At 41.6% G+C, this 21,971-nt stretch overlaps 1 protein-coding gene across 2 annotated transcripts; it reads right to left on the reverse strand.

Moving 5' to 3' along the window:
* Positions 1-13: 13 nt before the first annotated feature.
* LOC105039217 (protein PGR) lies at positions 14-21,909 on the reverse strand. Of its 2 annotated transcripts, none has more exons than XM_073251034.1 (5): positions 21,705-21,909; positions 20,828-21,598; positions 6,269-6,491; positions 1,260-1,508; positions 14-541 (listed from the first exon to the last, which is right to left on the reverse strand). In XM_073251034.1, exons 2-5 carry the CDS (start codon positions 20,947-20,949, stop codon positions 410-412), a joined length of 726 nt encoding a protein of 241 aa, XP_073107135.1. In that variant the 5' UTR covers positions 20,950-21,598; positions 21,705-21,909; the 3' UTR covers positions 14-409. The 2 variants fall into 2 exon arrangements, with proteins under 2 accessions (XP_073107135.1, XP_010913629.1); XM_010915327.4 differs by lacking the exons at positions 20,828-21,598; positions 21,705-21,909 and adding exons at positions 18,799-18,912; positions 19,021-19,576.
* Positions 21,910-21,971: the final 62 nt, after the last annotated feature.

Here is a 21,971-nt window from a genome sequence, read left to right on the forward strand (position 1 = left end):
TCTAGAACACATCAGCACCATAAATACCCCAGTTTATAAAAAGATTACCCCAAAATTTTAACTCCTTACAAGTAGAACACATGTCATCAAATACCCCTATTTATAAATGACTTTTCATCATTTTTTTCCTGACTTGAAGATTTTACAGACCCTTTATCCCTTAGTTTTTGACTTTTCTGGAATATATCCAGCAAGGAGCCTGGTCATTTACATATCACACTTTGGTACACGAACGCCACAGTTGTTAAACGGCCGACAGGTTATCGCCCCAGAAAAATGCCGAGAAGAATGGTATGCCTGCCTCCCTCGATAAAGAGATGGGACCAAGTCCTGCTGTCATGTTGACGGTACAGTAGCTATTGTCCGAGAATCAAGAAGAATTAGTCATGAAAGCAAGATTCGGAAGCAACTAGAAGATGTACAAGCACGCAACAGACGTAAGCAGTGTTGTTGCTAGCACCGACACTGCATTCACAGCATTGTTGTCTAGAATGCTCATTCCTGAAATCTTGACCACAGTAGGTGCACGTTTTCCAACCACCTTCAAAGAAAAACATATTAGTTACGACACATCTTTCATATTTTGTATCAGCAGAAAATTTTGATAAGAACAAGCAGAAATAACTGAATATTTTCCCTCGTAATGCAAATAAGCAGAATTGGACTGCGCAACTACATCATGGGGAATCAATATTGATTACAAGCCCATTGATGATAACCTCAATGCAATGTCCCTCGATCAAATAAATAATTCTGGAACTATCGAATTAATGAACTCCTGCTGGAAGCCAATAGCAGAAAACTTATGTAGAATTTAAAGCAAGATATAAAAAGATGAATGCAAAAGGTGCAGCTTCATGAACCTCATGCTCCCAGAGGTGGCTGATCAACATGCAAAATCAGATTAGCAGAGTCTTAGAGCAATTGCCAAACATGACAAAGATGGCTTTTGCAAAAGATTTTCCTATAAGAAGTCCTACAAGAAATCATGCAGTTTATTAGCTGATGATTTAGCAGATTCCTTCTGAAGTAAATATTCAGGGGATCTGTTGCACAATAATGTGATTTAGAAAGCAAAGCATGTATGAACAAACATATCATGGTTATTTTTCCTATTCTTTGATTAATAAATAAATTCGGTCACTTACGTCAAGCAGTTTCCTGTTAAGTTGCTTAAAGGGGACTGATAACATGTTGTTTAAAAAAAATGAGATAGTGATAAAAGAAACTTTATGGGACATGGCCAATGTATTCATTACCCTTTTCCTCAAGGTGCAATAACCACTGAACTGGAGCGTTGCACCCAATAATGAATCAATCAAACTCCCACATAGACCAGCTGCTGCAGCGACTGGTATTACTAGCAGCTGCCTCCAGATGACATCATGAGCACATTCAACTGTAAGCAATCCAACAATGACATAAGTAAGCCCGATAACAAAGCCAGCTGCTGCAGCTGCTAGAAGTCCTTCTACTGTGACTGCACCATTTGTTCCCTTTCGGACAGTCTGCTCATACAGGGAGAGAAAAATGGTTTAGAGATGTTTCCACTATTCAGAAAAAATAAAATGATCATAAGGTGCTACAATCATCAACCCAGGATATCTGGTTAGTAGTGAGAAGCATTCTTTGCATTAATTGTAAAGCAAGAAATTTATAATATTCAAATCCTTAGGAGGGATAACTATTCAGCAGCATTCACAGCCTTTTTATTACATTTTATTTTAGAAAACAGTTAACACACACCTGGAATGCAAGCCGGGGACAAAAAATGGACACAATGCGAGGTGCAAATTCTGTTCTATGTTACATTTCCAGGAGCTTTAATAGGGATTATTAATTTATTATTTGAAGAAAACTATATGACTCCTATTAGGCAACTAGGAAAAGCAAAATTGCATCAGAATATACTGATATTGGCATCCCTCGAGAGATTGACATAAAGGTACTACATGGCATTTTAGTAATTGGATCCAAATGCTATGTGAAATACATAATCCAGCTGATGAAATACAGAGAAGATCAAAGAGGGACATCAGAATGCCTGTCTCAATTGCTTTTTTATTCTTGCTCAATCGGCAGGGTACAGAAAGATGAGATCAAGACCTGCTTGATTGGCCATTACCACTTCGTAGAAGTTCATTTAACACCACTTGCCTTGTTGGAATTTTGTTTGGCTTATTCCTGATCCTTGCTTTCCAGATCATCTGATGGGTCTTTTTCTACCATCATACCTTCAAAATGCAAATTTAACAACAATGAAGTAGGATGGCTGTTTGGCTCAACTTAACTGCCTCAATATTTGTCTACTTACCAACAAAGTTTTCTAATCAGACTACTATTTCCAGCACTCTAAAATCTAAATTACGAATCTAACAAGTCATTTGACAGTTTCGAGGTTAGGAGTTATCCGAGTTTCAAAATATTTTCCAACAAAACTCAGCGCACCTACCACACGGTAAAATTAACATACAATCTGGGGGATTAATGGCCTATTTTACTTGAAGGACTCATTCTTTTGAAGGTAAAAAACTTATCCAGGAATCTATATTTTTCTATATAAGTATTTTCCAGGTAACATTTAGACTGAAAAATAATTTACCCATATTCTTTTATGCATTGATAAATGACTTGGGAATTTGTTACTCATGTTCTTTTGCCTTACTAGTTTTCTGGATAAGTTGCTAAGATTTATCCATATTTCTCATAATACCATTTATTATATAAATATTCTTATATATAATGATATAGTATAATATATTATATTTTGTATGTTATAATATATAATATTATATAATATATATTCATAAATATATATAATATATACAATATATAATATCATATAATAAATTATATTATATACAAATAAATAAAATATATATTATAATATATCATATAATATTAATATATATTAAAATAATATATTATTATATTTTATTATTATAATATTATAAAATAATAATATTATAATATTATATTAAATTAAATTAATAAAATATTATTGCATAATAAAATTATATTATATTATATATAAGATAGTACTACATATTATTTTATTATTATTATAGGATTAGGGGTATATTAGGAATAAAATAAAAAGATTATTTTTTCGATTGATGGAAAAATGACTTATCCACCTTATAGGTGGGTAAAACTTTCCCATTTCATGGATAAATACTATCCATAAAAAATAATTTACCTACCTAGAGAAATATGAGAATATGGATAAGTTGGTTAATAAAAAAATTGATCAACTTTTTCATAATATTTATTCACCAAAAAATGGGCCCGAAAGGCTAAATTCAAAGAGAAAACTTGCTGCTAGGAGGGGACAAGAATTTTTTGTACCTACAAGTTGACCAATGCTTTGGTTTTAGTGGGGAACTTATTTAGAGGTTTGGCCATGGATGTTGAAAAACCTTCCTATTACCATGGTTCGTGAACTAGGTCAACTGGCATGGTATGGCCTCTTTCCCGCCAATCTCCTATCTCACCTACCTTAAGCATTGTCCATTCCATCCAATCCTCTAGGAAATTCTCACTCAACTTCAGATATTGTACTCTATTTTTTTTTTCTCCCCATCTGGATGGAAGCTTTACTTCGAACTATTGAATAAAGGAGGTACTAGTTCAGCATTGTGAAAACACCTAGAGTAACCTCATTTAAGTCCAGTGCTTGCTATTAAGAACAAAAGAAAGAACATGGAGAGAGGCTGCGCTTAGGGGAGGGAAAACTGAATACTCAACACATTCAACTTATGACTTTAGAATATTATCTTAATAAACTCAGAGAAACTGCAGTTTCATCATCCATGAAAGGAAAATGAGCGTAAGAACATAAAAGCAGCATAAAGAATAGCACACCTGTTTAGTCGGGGAGAAAAAAATCTTGATGGTGGATGAGCCAAGAGAGGCCAGGTCATTTGATGAAAATGTGGTCCTCAAGAAAGTAGTCAGTAAAACTGTTTGCTTATGCAAGTATTTCTATGTGCAAGGAAGACTTGCCCACCTGATAATATACGGTCATATAAAAGAGAGATGATGTATAACTATGGATTTATTGATGACAACATTTTCCATCTGAAGTATGAGCATGGTGTCATGTTGAAGAATGTTCATTTCGTTATTGGAGGGCATTCATAGGACAGACTATATAGCACTTCTGTTGACACTTAATTGTTCAAGGAAATCACTATTTTTGATTCAATTGCTAATCTTGGAGGAAGGAGAAAGGATGAGGATGGTGACGGTTAGCTGCAGTAAACAAACAATTCAGTTTGGCAAAAACATAATTTAGGTGATTTTATTGCTTTGGCTTTCATTCTTGGATTTCTAGCTATCTGCATAGACAACTTGTACAAAGAAATGGTAGTGAAGGTCCCAGAGACTGTTGTTGGTTAGCATGAGCTTCTACAACAATACTAAAACTTCCACTTAATATTCCAACACATCTTGTCATCACTCTTTCTTGTTTCCTATTGATATATATTGGTTGACTATAGTGTTGTATGCAGTCTAGGTGGTACGTTATATGCTTACATCATAGTTAGTCACACACTTATTTTATCTGCCATGCATTTCAACTAATGTTATACCATTTTTTGTGGAGTTTGCTGCTTTATGGGCAGTCTAGAACAAACAACATGTTAGATAATGGATCCATATAGCTGGCAGTTGGGTATCCATTTCTAGACTTTTATGTTGCTTCACTTGACCCTCATAGCCTCCATGATCCCACGCAATTTCTGTTGGTTAATCCATGTGGTTTCAAAATGGTTATTAGTAGTTGAATTCACATTTTTCTTGGAGATTTTGGATTCCACGTTCTCTCCTTTTTTTCCCCACCTTTGACATGCTCTTTAAACTTTTGAGATTTCCCAAAGCTGCCTACAAGTTCTTCAGTTTTTAGGTTAGTTTTCAAGACTTAGCAGGTTTTGTTCATTCATGACATAAGCCAAAATATGATAGCAAAAATGCAAGCCTCTAGGGATACTTTAGTCATTCATCTGGACAGGATATTATTTATAGTGAATATCACTGTAACCTGAGCGTTGATGTTTTATCTCAAAAATTTGTTTCATGCATTCATCTCTTCCTCCAATTCTTTCTTTAGGCTCACATACAGCTCACTAGCAGTAGATGCAAAGCAGAGATGACTGAGATTGTGAATGGATGTACAGAGAAAGGGAATGGAAGACCAAGAAAGACAGAAAGTTTTCCAAGGTTAAAATTGTACATCGGCAAGTAGAAGAAGACAAAATATATTATGCATCTAGGTTGTAGATTTATATATGTATTTCATATACCCATGTATTATGTGACAACATGTGACAGGTGGATTCTTTTGACACTGCACCCTTGATTCCTAATGGTGTGACATTTGACAGTCTCCAATTCATAATTTGTTCATTATCAAGGTTTCAAATGCTGATCGTAGCCTTGTACCATGTGTCATGCCTCCTGTGCCGTGCATCATACTAACCCATATCAAATCCACATTGACACAAATATAATGCTCATGCCGACAAACTATGAATAGATACAGGGGATGTACCACCCAACACACCATACCGGTATCTAACCGATACTCAGGTGTACATCTTGTTTGCTGTGCATGCCAAATCTAGAATATAGATTTGCATATAAAATGAACAACATTTGACTTTCTAGGGCTTGGCAAATTGAACAACCACTCAGTGTTCATTTACTTGTTATGTTATGAATTTTTTGTCTTTATTGTCATATAAAATCTAAATTAGCAACTTATGTCTTAATTAGCAAGTCATAGTTTGATAAGCAAAAGTAGCTCATTGTTCCATGATTTGCATTCTATCAGGGAAATGTTTGAGTTGACGAACATGGCGGTAATCTTATCAACCCACTTCAGGGGTGTATAGATCCCATTACTTACATCACCGACCAAACAGCAAAACTGCATCACCTAGTCACTGGTAAGAAGATGACCAAAACAAAATTCTCCACTTGCTGCAATTAATGCTGATTAGTATTGCACCAACATGCAGCTAGCTAGACAAAGATGTTATTTACATGTAAACAAATCAGCCCTTGTAATCATGATTAGCCCATGATTTTGTAAATTCAGAGTTTCTTCTGAATAGCTAGTAAGAGACCTTGATTTTTTTTTTTTTTTTTTGAATTTTCTCTCTGATGTTATATAGCTACAATCCCCATTGTTTGTTTTTATAAATATATAATGGTATCTTTCAGTGCATTACTAAACATTACTAAGTTGTTTTAGTGCACATACCTTGAAAGTTGTAATTAGTCGGGGCTGTGCATTACTAAGCATTCCAATTTCAGATGACCATGTGTCACCATTGCAACAGGCATAATGTCCAATGATACCACCAATAAGGCCAGTAATAAGAGTTGACTCTTTTGTGTCCAAGCACCTCTCTTTCCCACCAGTCATTTTTGCAACTAAAACTACCAAAATCGTTGCAATTGCACTATTAGCCAAAACCTGTACCCTGTAAACAGAATAAGGTTATTCAGAACAAGCAAATATCACACAAATGGCCAAAATATTAATAAAATACAATAGATATCAAAATTTTATGCTGCATATCAAACGGCAAATTATTGAAATTCCCCAACTCGTTGCAAACCAAAGCTTGTAATTGACATGAATTCAACACTTAATGTGCTCCACCACATAATGGTTTCCCAAGTCTTGGTTTTCTGTAAAGGTAAGAAGGTGGTTCATGAACAGTTTAATAAAGAGGACATCGCAGAATCCACTGTTTAGACATAAAAACATGAATTTTACTTGAAAGAAATCCGATAAATCTTATGGTAACGTGATATAGGTTTTTAGTTAAATAATCCTAACTGCTAATAGAGATGATCTACAGATCAACCAGCTATTGAATAGCAAAACCAACTTACATATTCAAATTAAGTTTCCTTAGAACATGAAATAATAGTCAAGAATCACAGTTATAATATTGGGCAAAGTGGTATCCATGACACACATTAAAAAAAAAAAATCCAGTTAAGATCAGAATATGAAATAATAAGCAAGAAATATAGTTGAATTGAGATTTTTTAGAACATGAACAGTTACATGAGCAAAACATTGTATCAGGCAAATCTATGTGGGCAGCTCAAAGATAAACAATATTTTCAGCTGAACTTCATATCAGAAACTGAATATACTTAGATCAAAATACGAGAGAAATATTTAGTTTAATGTTATCACAACTACCAACTACTCAGGTTAGCTTTAAAATTCTGTTTCCACATAAAGCCTCCTCTATATGGTTAATCTTTTCCAAATATTGTCCAAATAATTTTCACACCTCAGATCATTGCTGCATAGGCCCTTGCAAGAGATTACAAAGTTTGGTCAGTTTCTTTTTATCCAATCTTTGACTGATACTTGACCGATCAAAGAAAAAGGGCATATAAATGATTGCGAATGAAAAAAAACAGAACACAATATACAAAGAAATCAACAGAAAAAAAGTATATGGCAAAATTAGACTCTGGTCGGATATTTAAATCAAGAAATGAAGAAAAGCTGCTGCCACATTAATCTAGGGAAAAGAACAAGAAAAGAAGCACGAAAGATAGAGCCCTGGAGCTCTCCCCATCAAATAATGGTTTCCCTAAAAGATCTAGCAAAAAGGCCTCCAGGTAAAAGTTCAAATCAAGAAAAAGAGAACAGAGAAACAAAAGAGAGCTTGTTGGGGTAGATCCCCGTCGCTTAGCCAACTATCAAGCCTTCTCGTCTCCGAAAAAGCTAAAGGAGCTACACCGACTAAGCTACTGCCACTCAATCCGACTCGGATTGACGAATCCCGCCTGGCAGGGTCAATGCCAGGCACTATCGTGGACACCCAACCAAGGGCAGCATACTTCTAGACAGCACAAAGCCGACTAGGTTTAACATGCTACCCATGGCCACTTACACACAACAACGCTCGGCCTGTAACCGACTTCATACTCAGCGTACGGCCGACTATGCCCATCGATGGCAGGATACTACCCCTCGACAGCTTCATCTTACCGACTCCAACAACGCGGGCCTCTACCGACTAGCTGAGCACCGAACATGGCCACCATGCCATCCTGATAGGCCACATCAGGATCATGTCACTCAGATGCCATACTCTGTCTGACTAGCTGCGCACCGTAATGGAATGCTATGAATTCATTAAATGCGTCCGCAGGGTCATTTATTATACCCCATGCCTGGTGGCGTTTGCCGCCTTATCTGTGCCGAATAGAATGCACGCTCGCCGTCAACATTTAAAGACGCCTACATGGCACCATACGGCACCATACGATAGGATATGATTGACATGATCACCTGTCCTCTCATCGTTCATTTTGCTCCCTCTATAAATAAAGATAAGCGAAGATCCCTCCAGATATGCAATTGTTTTGCAACTCAGAGACTCTGTCGCTCTTTTCCTTCAAGCCATTTTACTGACTTGAGCGTCGAAGGATCCTCATTGGAGCCACCTCCGACGAGACTTTCTTTGCAGATTTTCGCCTTCTCCGGCACTGAGCGGAGACCAGCTCCACCGTACACCGACAATCCCTCGTTTTCACCTTCGGTCTTGACTATGTGCACCTTTTCTGACGATGGCACATCATCTTCCAGCGTCCCAGCACAACGCATCCAGGCAAAGCAGCTAGTCGGTTCCAAGCCGATTACCAAAACCAGAGAAAGGCCACAACAGTTTGGCACGCCAGGTAGGAAGGCACAATCGAGCAAAAAAGAATTTTCTCTCTCAAGGACCTCCATGACCAAGATGAGAACGCAAAATACTTCCGCAAGCTCCGCTCGATGTTCATCCTGGCATGACGCACCTCCGGTCACTCTCGGAGAACCGAGCATTTCACGACCGTCGGTGACGACAGATCCTGGGTTCACTGCCCTTGTGCAGCAGGTAAAAAATTTGATGGAGGCCGTCTACGATCTCCAACAACAACAGCAGCAGCAGCAACGGTCGGAGGAGATTGCACCACGTGACGCACCTTCTAGTCACGGTCACCGGCCGCGATCTCTAACCTGCCACCCTACACAACGCTCTCGTCGGGCGAGTTCTCGACCCGCCCGACAGTCACCACATTTAGACTCTCGATGCGTCTCGCATGCCGACTCTAGCGATCGCCGGCCTCATTCCCCTTAACGAGCTTCACGCAAATGGAAGAGGCCATGATCTCCGCCAAAATCCTCTTCTTCTGGGGAAAGCTCTACCCCAAGCTACTCATGGCATCTCGACGTGTCGCAACAACGATTGAACAAGTACGATCGAAAGCTAAAGGAGTTGGATCGCCGAATGGAACAGCTCCAAGCAAACCATCGAGACCCCACCAACGAATTCAGCATTAGTACGAGTCCGCCTTTCTCTCGTCGAATTTTCGACGAACCAATTCCAAGTCGATTCAAAATGCCGCAGATTGAGCCATATGATGGCTCCACCAACCCATTCGATCATCTCGAGAGCTACAAAGCTCTCATGCTCTTACAGGGGGCATGCGACGCCCTCCTCTGCATTGCCTTTCCGATTATGCTCCGAAAAACTGCGCGAGCGTGGTACTCCGGATTTCAGTCGGAAAGCATTAACTCTTTTGAGTAATTCGAGCAATTATTCGTGGTGCACTTCGGTACCAATCGGAGAGTACCGCAAACCATCGACAGTCTTTTCTCCATCAAGTAGCAAGATGGAGAATCTCTACGTGATTTCATGATGCGTTTTAATATTGCCACCTTGGAGGTCAAGGACCTTGACGAATCGACAGCTATCACAGCCATGAAGTGGGGACTGTGAAGCTCTAAGTTCACCTACTCGGATAAGACGCTTCTTTGGTCCTACGTCGAACTCCTCGAGCGCACGCAGAAGTACATCCGCACCAAGGAGGCTACAGTTGACTAACATGAGTCCGAGAAAAGGGCCGAAAGAAGAAGGCGAGGAAGGAGGGGATCTCCGAGGAGCCTAGTCGGGTCCGCACCGAGGAGGCTCCACCTCGATCAAATCCGAAGCCCAAGAACCCCATCAACAGGTACGACTCCTACACTTCTCTGACTATTCCTCGTGCCCAGATCCTCATAAAAATGGAAGGGGAGAACTTCCTTCGACGACCCCAATCGATAAGATCAAAGCCTGCATCTCGTGATCGGAACCACTACTGTCGGTTCTATCGCAACCATGGTCACGATACCAAACAATGCCACAAGTTGAAAAATGAGATTGAAGATCTGATCAGGCAGTGGTATCTCAAGAAGTACGTGCGGGAGCGACCTGCACAGCTGCCTTCCGATCCACCACCACGGTCTCGACCTGAGGAGAATCACACTCAACCTATGGGGGGCATGATCAACATGATCTCGATGGGATCGCGACTTCAGAGGGTAGACGACTGCGAAAGCACTTCCAAGCACCAGCGGGCCAACAATGACATCATCTTTACCGAAGCAGATTTGCGAGTCCAAACTCCCCACAATGATGCTATAGTTGTATCGATGAAAATTGCCAACTATGATGTAAAAAGATGTCTTATTGATAATGAAAGTTTCGCTAACGTGATTTCCTACGACTGCTTCTCCTGAATGCGATGACTTTCTTCTAAACTTCTCAAACCAATCAATGTTCCTCTAATCGAGTTTACAGGTGACTCGATCAAAGTGAAAGGCGAGATCGAACTCCCTATCACGGTCGGGCAATCATCTCGGCAATCGACCGTGTGCCTCAACTTTCTTGTATCCCGGGTCCCATCAGCCTATAACGTTATCTTAGGATGGCTCAGATTAAATGCACTTCGAGCAGTCGTCTCAACTTACCATCTTCTCGTGCGCTTCCCATCAAAGGACGGACCCGACGAGATGCGAGGAGACCAACAATTGGCCCAACAATGCTATTTAACCATCTCCAATGAAAAAAGATCAGCTGAAGCTCTCCTCATCGATGACGGACTGGATCAGAGAGAAGTCGAAAGTCAGGAAGAACTCGTGGAGCAACTCATCTCAGTTCCCCTATACAATGGAGATCCGACTAAAACCATTCAAGTCGGATCTTCACTGAGCAGGGAACTGCGAGACAAGCTGATTGATTTTCTAAGAAGAAACACCTACGTCTTCGCCTGGTTTGCCTCAAACATGCCGAGCATCTCTCCAGAAGTCATTATCCACCGACTAAACGTCGATCCCACCACAAGCCGGTGAGACAAAAAAAGAGAAGCTTTGCTGCAAAACGACAGAAGGTCATTGATAAAAAGATTGACAAATTATTGACAGCCGACTTCATCCGTGAGACAACCTAATCCGGATTGGCTCGCGAATGTAGTGATGGTTAAAAAAGCTAATGATAAATGGCGAATCTGCATCAACTACACCGACTTGAACAAAGTCTGTCCCAAGGACAGCTTTCCACTCTCCCGAATAGATCAACTAGTCGATACGACGTCGGGACTTTCAGCTGCTCAACTTTATGGATGCCTTCTCCGGCTTTAACTAGATCCAGATGGCACCCGAGGACGAGGAGAAGACGGTATTTATCACCAACAAAGATCTATACTGCTACAAAGTCATGCCCTTTGACCTCAAAAATACTGGAGTAACGTATCAAAGGCTAGTCAATAAAGTCTTCAAAGACCAGATTGGACACAATATGGAAGTCTACATCGACGATATGTTCGTGAAAAGCACTAAAGCTGCCCTCCATATCAACGACCTGACTGAAGCTTTCGACATCTTGAGAAAGCACCAAATGAAACTAAATCCGACTAAGTGCGTCTTCGATGTCACGTCGGAGAAGTTTCTCAGCTTTAGGGTGACAAAGAGAGGCATCGAGGCCAATCTCGAAAAGATCAAGACGGTTCTCAACATGAAGCCTCCAAATTTTCGAAAAGACATTCGAAGATTGGCGAGACGTATTGCGTCCTTAAGCTGATTCATCTCCAAATCTGCAGAACGGTGCCTTTCCTTCTTCAAAACCCTCAGGCAGGACTTCACCTGGACAGAGGAGTGCCAAAACTCCTTCGATAAGTTGAAGCAATAACTTAGCTCTCCTCCATTTCTGACAAAGCCCAGCAGCGACGACGAATTACTCATGTACATGGCGACGACTTTTGAAACCATCAGCTCAGTGCTGGTGTGAGAAGAAGACAAAGTGCAGAGGCCCATCTACTACGTAAGTCGGGTGCTGCGCGACATCGAGACAAGATATTCTCGGATTGAAAAGGTCGTCTTCATAATCATAACGACTATTCAGCGATTACGGGCCTATTTCCAAGCCCATTCGGTGAAAGTTCTGACCGACCTCCCCCTAAGGACTTTACTTCACAGGCCAGACACCTTAAGGAGAATGGTGAAATGGGCAGTTGAACTCATCGAGTTCGACCTTTCTTTCGTCTCAAGATCTTCGATGAAGGTCCAAATTCTCGTCGATTTTATCGTCGAGTGCGCCGCAACCAACAACGATCGAGTTGAAGATAACTCCTCGGAGGACACTTAAGAATCCATGTGGATTCTATACATGGATGCAGCTTCAAACGCTCAAGGATGCGGTGCGGGCCTGATTTTGACCCATGTTGACGGGATGGTGATCGAGTATGCTCTTCGATTCGGCTTCAAGACTTCAAATAACTAAGCGGAGTACGAAGCCCTAATAATCGAGTTGAAGATTGCTAAAAATCTTAGTATGAAGCACCTACGGGTATTCACTGATTCGCAGCTCATCGCCGAACAGTCCCGAGGAGAATATGCAGCCCGAGATCCTATCCTCTCTGAGTATCTACAAAGGCTTAAGTCTCTGCAGCCATATTTTGATTACTTTGAGATTTTCCACATCCCTCCGAGAATACCCGAGCTGACTCCTTGTCTCGTCTCGCTACCTCCAGTTGCGGCGAGCTTGAAAAAATCTTCATCGAGCATCTTAAGAGCCCAAGCATCGACTCAGAGGAAGAAGTTCATCAGATCCAAGTCAGACATGAGCTGAGTTGGATTGACCTGTTCATCAAATTCTTGATGGACGAAACCTTGCCGGTTGATCTTGATGAGGCACGCCGACTAAAGAGATTGGCAACTCGATACATGATCATTGACAATCAACTCTATAGAAGGTCAATGTCTCTACCCCTGCTCAAGTGTCTCCAACCTTCCGAGACCGACTACACTCTTCGAGAAGTGCATGAAGGCATTTGCGGTCACTTGGGGGGCAAGTTGCTGTGGCCAACTATGCAGAAGGACGCCTACGACTTGGTGTAGAAATGTGATCAATGTCAAAGGTTCGCCAACAAAAGCAGGCTTCTGTCCAGTCACCTTACAACCATCTCGGCACCCTGACCATTCGACCAATGAGGAGTCGATATACTCAGACCATTCCCGCCTGCTAGCGGATAAAGAAGATTCCTCATAGTGGCCATCGACTACTTCACTAAGTGGGTCGAAACCCAAACCATTGGCGTAGATAACAGAGCAGAAGACTATCGATTTTCTATGAAAATCCATCATCCGCTGATTTGGTCTATCCCGAGTGATCATCACTGACAACAGCCGACAGTTCAACAACGTAAAGTTCGAAGAGTTCTGTGCGAGGTATCATATCATCGACAAGCTCACTTCAGTCGGACATCCTCAATCCAACAAAGAAGCTGAGGTGACTAACAGGACGATTCTCCAAGGCTTGAAGACTAGAATCGATCAAACTAAAAGAAGCTGGACCGACGAGCTTCACAGTGTCCTATGGTCTTATCAAACAACTCCTCGAATCCCGACCGGAAAGACTCCATTCAAGTTGGCATTCGGAACTAAAGCCATAATTTCAATTGGAATCGGCTTACCTTCGACTCGGATGGAATACTACGATGAATCAACCAATTCGGACAAGAGATGAGCAGAATTGGATTTGCTCAAGAAAATCCAAAAACGAGCTCGACTGAGAATGGCCTTCTACCAACAAAAGGTAGCTCAGTGTTACAACTCCTGAGTCAAACCAAAAATTTTCTGAGTAGGAGACTTGGTCCCCAGAAGAGCAAAAATCTTCAAGCCCACCGAGCAAGGATAGCTGTCTCCAAATTGGGAAGATCCCTACAAAATCTCAACAGTCCTGCGACCAGAGGCCTACAAAATTGATAATTGGGACAGCACCGAGATCCCTCGAATCTGAAACATCGAAAACCTACTGATGTATTATCAATAAGAATGCCTTCATCAATAAAAAGATCTTTCTTTCTGCAAATTCTGTGCCTTGCAGTTTAAGTTCTCAGAGATCTATAACACAACCACTCACTTATCGACTTATACCTAACGAAGCGCTAGTCGGCTCATACCCGACTAATGAAGCTGGGAGTGGGCCCATTCCTAACAATGGAAGGGTCCCTCAACCGTAAGCATGCTTGTCAAAAGCTGTAGTGCCAGGTTAAGCACGAGACCTAAGCAAAATGACTGCGTTAGTTGGCTAATGCCCAATTAGCAGAGCCGTGAGATCCGACATCCGATGGCATACCTGTCCGAGTGCCTACAAGCCTGACAGGATCAATAAGCCATGGGGCCATAACATTCGGCAAAACAAATGTGGTGTTCGATTGAATCGGATATCGAGCTGTGAGGTACGACAACCGCAAACATATATTCGCAACAGTCCAAGGGCCACGAGTATGGAAGCTGTGGTTTGCCATAACACCTGGCGAAAATAAACTTATGGTAAGTCGGCTTAACACCGACTGGCCAAGGATCCACTGATCCTAAACAAAAATCTCCTCTAAGTTCCTACTCAATGAAATAATCTACGACGAACAATCTACGACTATGACTTCAGTCTGACCGAGTTTGCCTACAAAAATCGATTACATGACTTAGAGAATTCTCTCAAATCCGTTAATTCAGCTACAACCTACTCGGTTTGCTGCTTCCTACCGACTACTTTACTTTCTTGCTGACTACATTACTTAGTCAATTTTGCAGAAAAAAAAGTGAATAAACAAGAGAGGAAAGCATGCATACAAGTCAAGCCAAACAACTCAAAAATTGGAAGAGAAGATCATTTCATTAAACAGGAGTTCATTACAAAGTTACAAGGTGGAAGATCGAAAAGCAAAAAAGTACAAAAGAAATCTAAGTAGGCTGGGGACGATCCTCCTCGACCTCCGCTTCCTCATCGCCCAACTCATCCGATTCTTTGTTGACTTGTATCAAGCTTAAATCTAGCTTGGGCATGAGATGGTGGACCTGCTTCTTACATTCCTCAAATCCGAGCTGGTATGCGTCCGCACCGGCATCAGCAAGCTCGTCCTCATACTTCTTTGACCTACGAAACTTGGCCAGTGCCTAAGAAGCAGCTTCTTGGGCCAGAGTCTCTGCCGCCGCTAGTAGTTTCTCCTTCAACTCGACAGCAGTCTTCTTAGCCTCCTTGGTAGTCTTGGCCTCCTCAGCGGCATTCTCGGCCTCCTCAGCCGCCTTCTCTACCTTCTGCCTCTTCTTCCTCTCCCCGACAAGGGCACTCTCAGCCGACTCCATTTCCTTCTGATAGTTGGCCTTCAACCTATCAAATTCCTCCTTTTCTTGCTCCTATCGGATCGCCGAGTTCGCCAATTCGGCCTCCAGCAGGGCGATCTTCTCTCTACTCTTCCTTTCCTGCTCCTCGACAATCCAAAGGAGCTCATCGACGACCTCGGCCTACGCACAAGCGATCTGAGCCTGGTCCTCCAGCTCCAGGTTGACCTAAGCAGATTTGATCAACTCTTCCGACAAAATTGTAATGTCGTGGATCATCTGTAAAATAGAAAAAGCGACTAAGTCATCTACTCGGTCAAAAGCAATCCAGAAAAAAATCGAATAAGAAAAGATCGAAGACTTATCCCGATCAACGACACGTAAGCGCCCAACTGAATCTTCGAGATTGGGCACGCCTTCTTGACTTCTCAATGTGCAAAAAGCATCATCATTCTCGCCAACTCTCCGACAAGTCGGCGATCTTGGAGTGCCTGATCAGTGGCTTTGAAGTGCATCTCGATCGCGATAGTTGGCTCCCCAAAAGGCAAATCTGGACCGTAGTCCATAGTAAAAGCAGGAAGCATCGGTGCCTTACCTTTGTCGGCAGCTTCCTAACTAGCTGCCCAACCTCCTCCAGACCCGACTTGGACCGAAAGGGCTTGTACTGCCTCGATCGGCCTTGTCGGCGGCTCGATGATTACCACATCCTCGTCAGTCGGGGGAGAAACCACGATTATGACGACTTCAGTGACGGATAGTAGGGAAGAACGCTTTCAACAGTAGTCGGGGCAGCGACGGCGACTGTGTACTCCTCGATACCCGAGGAGGGAAGTGTTCCCTCGGCTTTTTCAGTGGTCGAGAGGGACGTCGGGCCTGGATAATGCCTTCATCTTTTTCTTCCGAACCGCTTCCTTGAGAGATCCCACCGTAACCCTCATGCCTGCATGAGTACGACAAAGAAAGGTTAGTCTACAAACAAAGTAAAAACTATAAAAAAATCTGCGAAAAAGAAGACTACCGAGATGGCTTGTCGGACTTATCCCGACGTCGTAAAGGGGCTGCTCCTTGAGCAGCTCCTGAAGCGGAGGAACCTGGACTTCGAAAAGCTTCTCGTATATCTCGATTTTCCTCCAGAACTGTTTCATTTATGTTCGGGGGGAGATTGGAAGTCGTCCAGGTCCAGTCAAAGCCCCACGGGTGGTCAGCGGCAATATAAAAAAATTTGCCTTTCCAACCGTGGATGGAAGAAGGAAGCTTCTTGAACAACTGTTGATGGGGCCGAGGACAGAAAAACCACCATCTCCGTTTTCGAGGATGTTTCTTCCGTACAAAAATGATCCGAAACAAGAAAACTTAGGGCTCAACCCGAAGAAGGTGACAAAGAACAGCAAAACAAGCTAAGATCCTAAAAAAATTGGGGGCAAGCTGTGCAGGGACGACCTCATACAGGTCGAGAATATTGACAAACAGGGGATGCAGGAAAAATCGAAGTTCCAATCGAAAGAACTCGTAGATGGCAATATAGCCATCAGGAGGACGAACAACCCAACCTTCTTCACCAGACGCCATCACCCGATAACGACTAGGGATATGGTAATGTCCCCTTAGTCGGTCGATAGCTGCCTCCGACAACTCGGACCTCTCAACGAGAGATCTAAAGGGGTTCTTGGCAGCAGGCCGCTCGCCTAACTCCTTGAAGTCTAAATGACCCTATCGAGAAATCGCCTCTTCGGGCTCACCTCGAGGAACTTCCTCGATCTCCCTCAGGGCAGTCGGAGTCCGAGAATTACGGTCTCCGATCGTGTTCTCATCTCCGAACTATCTACCAACAGAGGCCATAAGGAGAAGAAGGGACTTAAACGAAAGATCAAAAAAGAGAAGAAAAAGATCGAGAAGAAAACTTCTAGAGGAAAAGACTGATGGCAATGAAGATGGCGATGAAAGACCGACGTCGAAAAAGACGAATCACCGACGGTAGAACCTAAGCTCTCTGCTAAGAAGGGGGCAGGAAAGATTTAAGACAGAACGAACACTTTGAAATCGGAAGCAAGACTAAGAGGGGAAGCTCCTATTTATAGATTCCTTCGACGGTCGGGATCGACACCAAGTACCATGTCCTACTCGAAGATCTTGACACGTGGTGGCAATCTCACCCGATGATCTCGACGCCCGTTCGACGCACCACCGCTCAAATCTCGTCGAGTAAGCTGAATCTGCATGATAATAAGCCGGGCCAATCAACGCTCGACATGCGAACGACTCTAGTATGCATGTTCATTATCACCCTGTCAGTCGATCTTCTGCCATCAATACGAAGAATTGTCTCGAGCACCACGGCATTAACTGCCGCACGACCTGCGATAGGACGGCGCCGCCGTACGTTCTACGAAAAGACAAGACGAAGTGATGAGACAACCGAGTGGCAGTCGGCAAAAGCAACTCGGATATGCTCAAAGACGAACTCCTTCGTCCGACTAACCACGCAATCGGACTTGGGAGTTAGGGGGTAGGTGTTAGGATAGATACCACCGCTTAGCCGACTACCAAGCCTTCTCGTCTCCGAAAAGACTAAAAAAGCTACACCGATTAAGCTATTGCCACTTAACCCGACTCGGATTGACGAATTCCGCCCGACAGGATCGATGTCGGGCACTATCATGGACATCCGACCAACTAAGAGCAGCATACTCCTACTCGGCACAAAACCGACTAGGTTTAACATGCTATCCATGGCCACTTATACACAATAATGCTCGGCCTGTAACTGACTTCATACTTGACGTACGGCCGACTATGCCCGTCAACGGCAGGATACCATCTCTCGACAGCTTCATCTTTTCGACTCCGACAACGCAGGCCTCTACCGACTAGTTGAGCACCGATCATAGCCACTACACCATCCTGACAGGCCACATCAGGATCGTGTCACTCAGATGCCATACTCTGACAGGCTAGTTGCGCGCCGTGATGGGATGCTATAAATTCATTAAATACATCCACAGGATCATTTATTATATCCCACGCACGGTGGTGTCCGCCGTTTTATCCATGCCGAATAGAAGGCACGCTCGCCGTCAACATTTAAAGATGCCCATGAGGCATCATATAGCACCGTACGATAAGACATGATCGATATGATCATCTGTCCTCTCACCATTTATTTTGCTCCCTCTATAAATAGAGATGAGTGGAGATCCCTCCAGATACGCACACTGTTTTGCAACTCAAAGACTCTGCCGCTCTTTTTCTTCAAGCCACTTCAATGACTTGTGCGTCGGAGGGTCCCAGAGAAAGGCCGCAACAGAGCTGAAATTTGAACGGCAAAACCTCACCAGTTTCGTTGACCTCCTTCCTTGAAATCCTCATCAATGCTCCTCTTCTTCTCTTCCCCAACCTTGGTGAGCTTGGAAGATGTGAAGAAGAAAACAAGAAGCAGCGCTCCGAACCTGCGTTGAAGTCGGAAGTATCAGAACAGAGTTCCCATTCGATTCGACCCGATTCACAGATAATATAATGGTGAAAGAATCCAGAAAAGGGAAAGGAACCGATCGGACCTGTAGCTAGCAGCGATGTGGATAGCCATCACCAAGAACCCCGCGAGCGCCCCCGATCCATCGAGCGACCTGTGCTTGTAGGCTCTGGCCGCAATCAAAAAGGAGAGCGCCACGGAGACCACCGATCTAATCAAGAAACCCTCCATCATCTTTCCTCTCTCCACTCTCGAGCCTATAAAGATAAAGGTTTGGGATCGGTTCGGGTATTTTGGACTCTCTGATGGTGGATGGGGATTTTAATCTCTCTTGGCCGCGGATGGGGCATGCTGGGAGAACTCGCCAGCTGGGGCAGTTCCGCTTAACCATTTCTTTTTATGCGGGAACTGAGAAAGGATATGCCGCCGAGCTGATTCTATGCGGACGCCAACATCGCGGAAAAGCGACGCGATACGTATCGAAAGGGGATCCAGCATTTGTTGTCGCGCGTCCAGGATGAACGAACGGGACGATCCAGTTCCGGGGAGGAAAAATTTCCGTCTTGCCCTCCCACAAAAACCAGAAAACAACCTCGGTGTGTAAGTTCAAATGATTACGCTTGCTATTTCTTCCGATTTATTTATAATTCGTATCTATATCTATATTCATATTTTTTATAATTTATTAAAATAAAAATTGAATGAAATATATATCTATATTTATTTTATCTAATAAATATAAATATTTTTCAGATGTAAAAATATATATTCATATTTATTTTAAATGGATACGAATATAATTTGGATATTGAAAGTCCGGATATAATGATGAATATAATTTAGATAATTAAATTTTATGACTATAAAATAAAAAATATTATTAAAAAATGATAAATTAAGTTAATAATATATTTATATGATCATATTTTTTTAAAAAAAATTAATAAATACTATATAAAATTATATAAGATTATATATAGATTCGGATATTCGAATAGTTGCCTATCCATATTCATATCTATTTTTGTTTGACAAATACAGATATGGATATTAATCAGATCCTTAAATTTCTGTCCATATTCAGATTAATTCAGATACGAAAATAGATCCAGACAGATAATATCCATACTATTTTCATCCCTACCGGAGGATTTCCTTGTTTGCTTCCAGGGGCAAATTTATTCTCTCCTTTTTATTATTATTATCTTTAATTTTTTTGGTAAAATGGATGTATTAAATCAAACTAAATATAAACTAGTTATAACCCTTTACAATGTATGGAATATAATTTTAAAAAAATATATTTTATTTTATTTATCTATTATATTATTTTATATATATTTAAAAATAATTAAAATAATAAATATTATATTTTATGCATAATATAGATTATAAATTATTAGATAAATCTTGTGACGATAGATGACCTTGATCTTGTGAATCCCCTTCACAAACCCATCATTTTTTACTATTTTTATATTTAATTATTTTTAAACATTTCTATCTCTCTTTTCTTTTTTTTTTGATCATCTCCTTACACACCTCTCAACTCTCCAAATAGTAAAACCGACAATATTGCCCATCGGCCATAGATAGTAGCAGCATCTTCAAACTTGAAACAGAGCAAAAATATACCAATATATTGACAGATGACAGTCTTCTGAGATATCGATCAAAAATCAATTGATAACTATGCCTCCAACTGATAGCTCGTGAAAGATTTAAACTTTAGAAATCGAGAAGAAATTTTTCTCTTTTTTCGATATTAAAAATTTAAAAATCTAAACTTTAAAAAAAAAAAAAAATCTAAACTTTTAAAAAAAAAAATTTCTTTTTTTCTTTCTTTTTATTCTCCCTTTTTCTTAACAATAATAAAAAATCTTCATTATTACCTTATAATCAAGAATCTCCTGAAATCCTTCTTTTCTTTTTTTCTTCTTTTTTTTTTTTTTTTTTTTATTTTTTTCTTTCTTTCTTTTTCTTCCTCTCTTCTTTCATAGAACAGAAGATCCATCACTCTTATTTCAAAGTAGGGGAATGTCCCTTGGCTAGTGGCACTATGGCCAGAAGAGCAAACCACGACAGCACGACCAAGGGACTTCGATCCAATGATTGATAACTTTTTCAATGCTCATTCGCCTCCCATCCCTCCTGCATCGATCTGACCACCTTTATCTCCTTCACCACCGCCTGATCGTCCCCTTGCTCTCTCCTATGTTGACCATCTCCTCAAACCGACCCATAACCTCGACCACCACCCGAATCGATGTCACGGGCTAGTTCATAACTGCCCACCTACTCTTGACCAGCTACTCCCTCATCGTTTTCTACCAAACCGCTTCCAAGGCCCAGCCTCTTATCGATCATGGTACCCACCATGCCAAATCCCTCCTCACCGTCGCTCGTGCCAGCAACGTCATCTCTCTCATCATCGACTACATTGCCGATGTTCACCATATCACCCTCGATCCTGCCATCGACGTCCTCTCGAGCCTCTCTCCGAACTCCATCCTTGTCAACAAAATCACCCCTGCAGCAACTTTTACTGACTACACCGCCATCGATGCCCCTATCTCAAGCGACGACCATGGGGCTGAAGCAAACATGCTTTCGATCTTTGCGGGCGGAGAGAAGGCGATCATCCAAACTCTGATCATATCGATCTTGACCAGGGAGAGAGGGGATGAGAAAGATAACAAAAAAAAATGAGAAGCAAAAGGGTCGGAAAAAAAAAAAAAAAGAAAAAAAAAAGAGAGAGAGAGAAGATACCTCACGCTTTATCAAAGAGCAGATGCCTCCTCAAACTCTATCGAAAATCGAAACTCCTCCATAAAACCCCTGTACACGTGTCAAACGAAGAAAATGAATATACAATGAAACAATGAATGGAGGCTGATGCCTCTATATATATACACAGAGAGAGAGATCCCTGAAAATTAAAATATTGAAAAATTGAACAGAGGAACCTGTAACGTTGAAAGCTATTCTTCCTTAAATACTTCTTTTTCACACACTGTACATCTCAACTATCATAAC

This window comes from Elaeis guineensis, chromosome 2 (genome assembly GCF_000442705.2).
Source record: "Elaeis guineensis isolate ETL-2024a chromosome 2, EG11, whole genome shotgun sequence".
Taxonomy (NCBI): Eukaryota; Viridiplantae; Streptophyta; class Magnoliopsida; order Arecales; family Arecaceae; genus Elaeis; species Elaeis guineensis.

Coding starts and splice junctions, on each gene's coding strand:
- LOC105039217 (XM_010915327.4), bottom strand. CDS start 19,169: ATGATGGAGGGTTTCTTGATTAGATCGGTGGTCTCCGTGGCGCTCTCC. Junction 18,913..19,020: donor CACATCGCTGCTAGCTACAG/GTCCGATCGGTT, acceptor ACTTCAACGCAG/GTTCGGAGCGCTGCTTCTTG. Junction 1,509..6,268: donor GACTAATTACAACTTTCAAG/GTATGTGCACTA, acceptor CTGTATGAGCAG/ACTGTCCGAAAGGGAACAAA.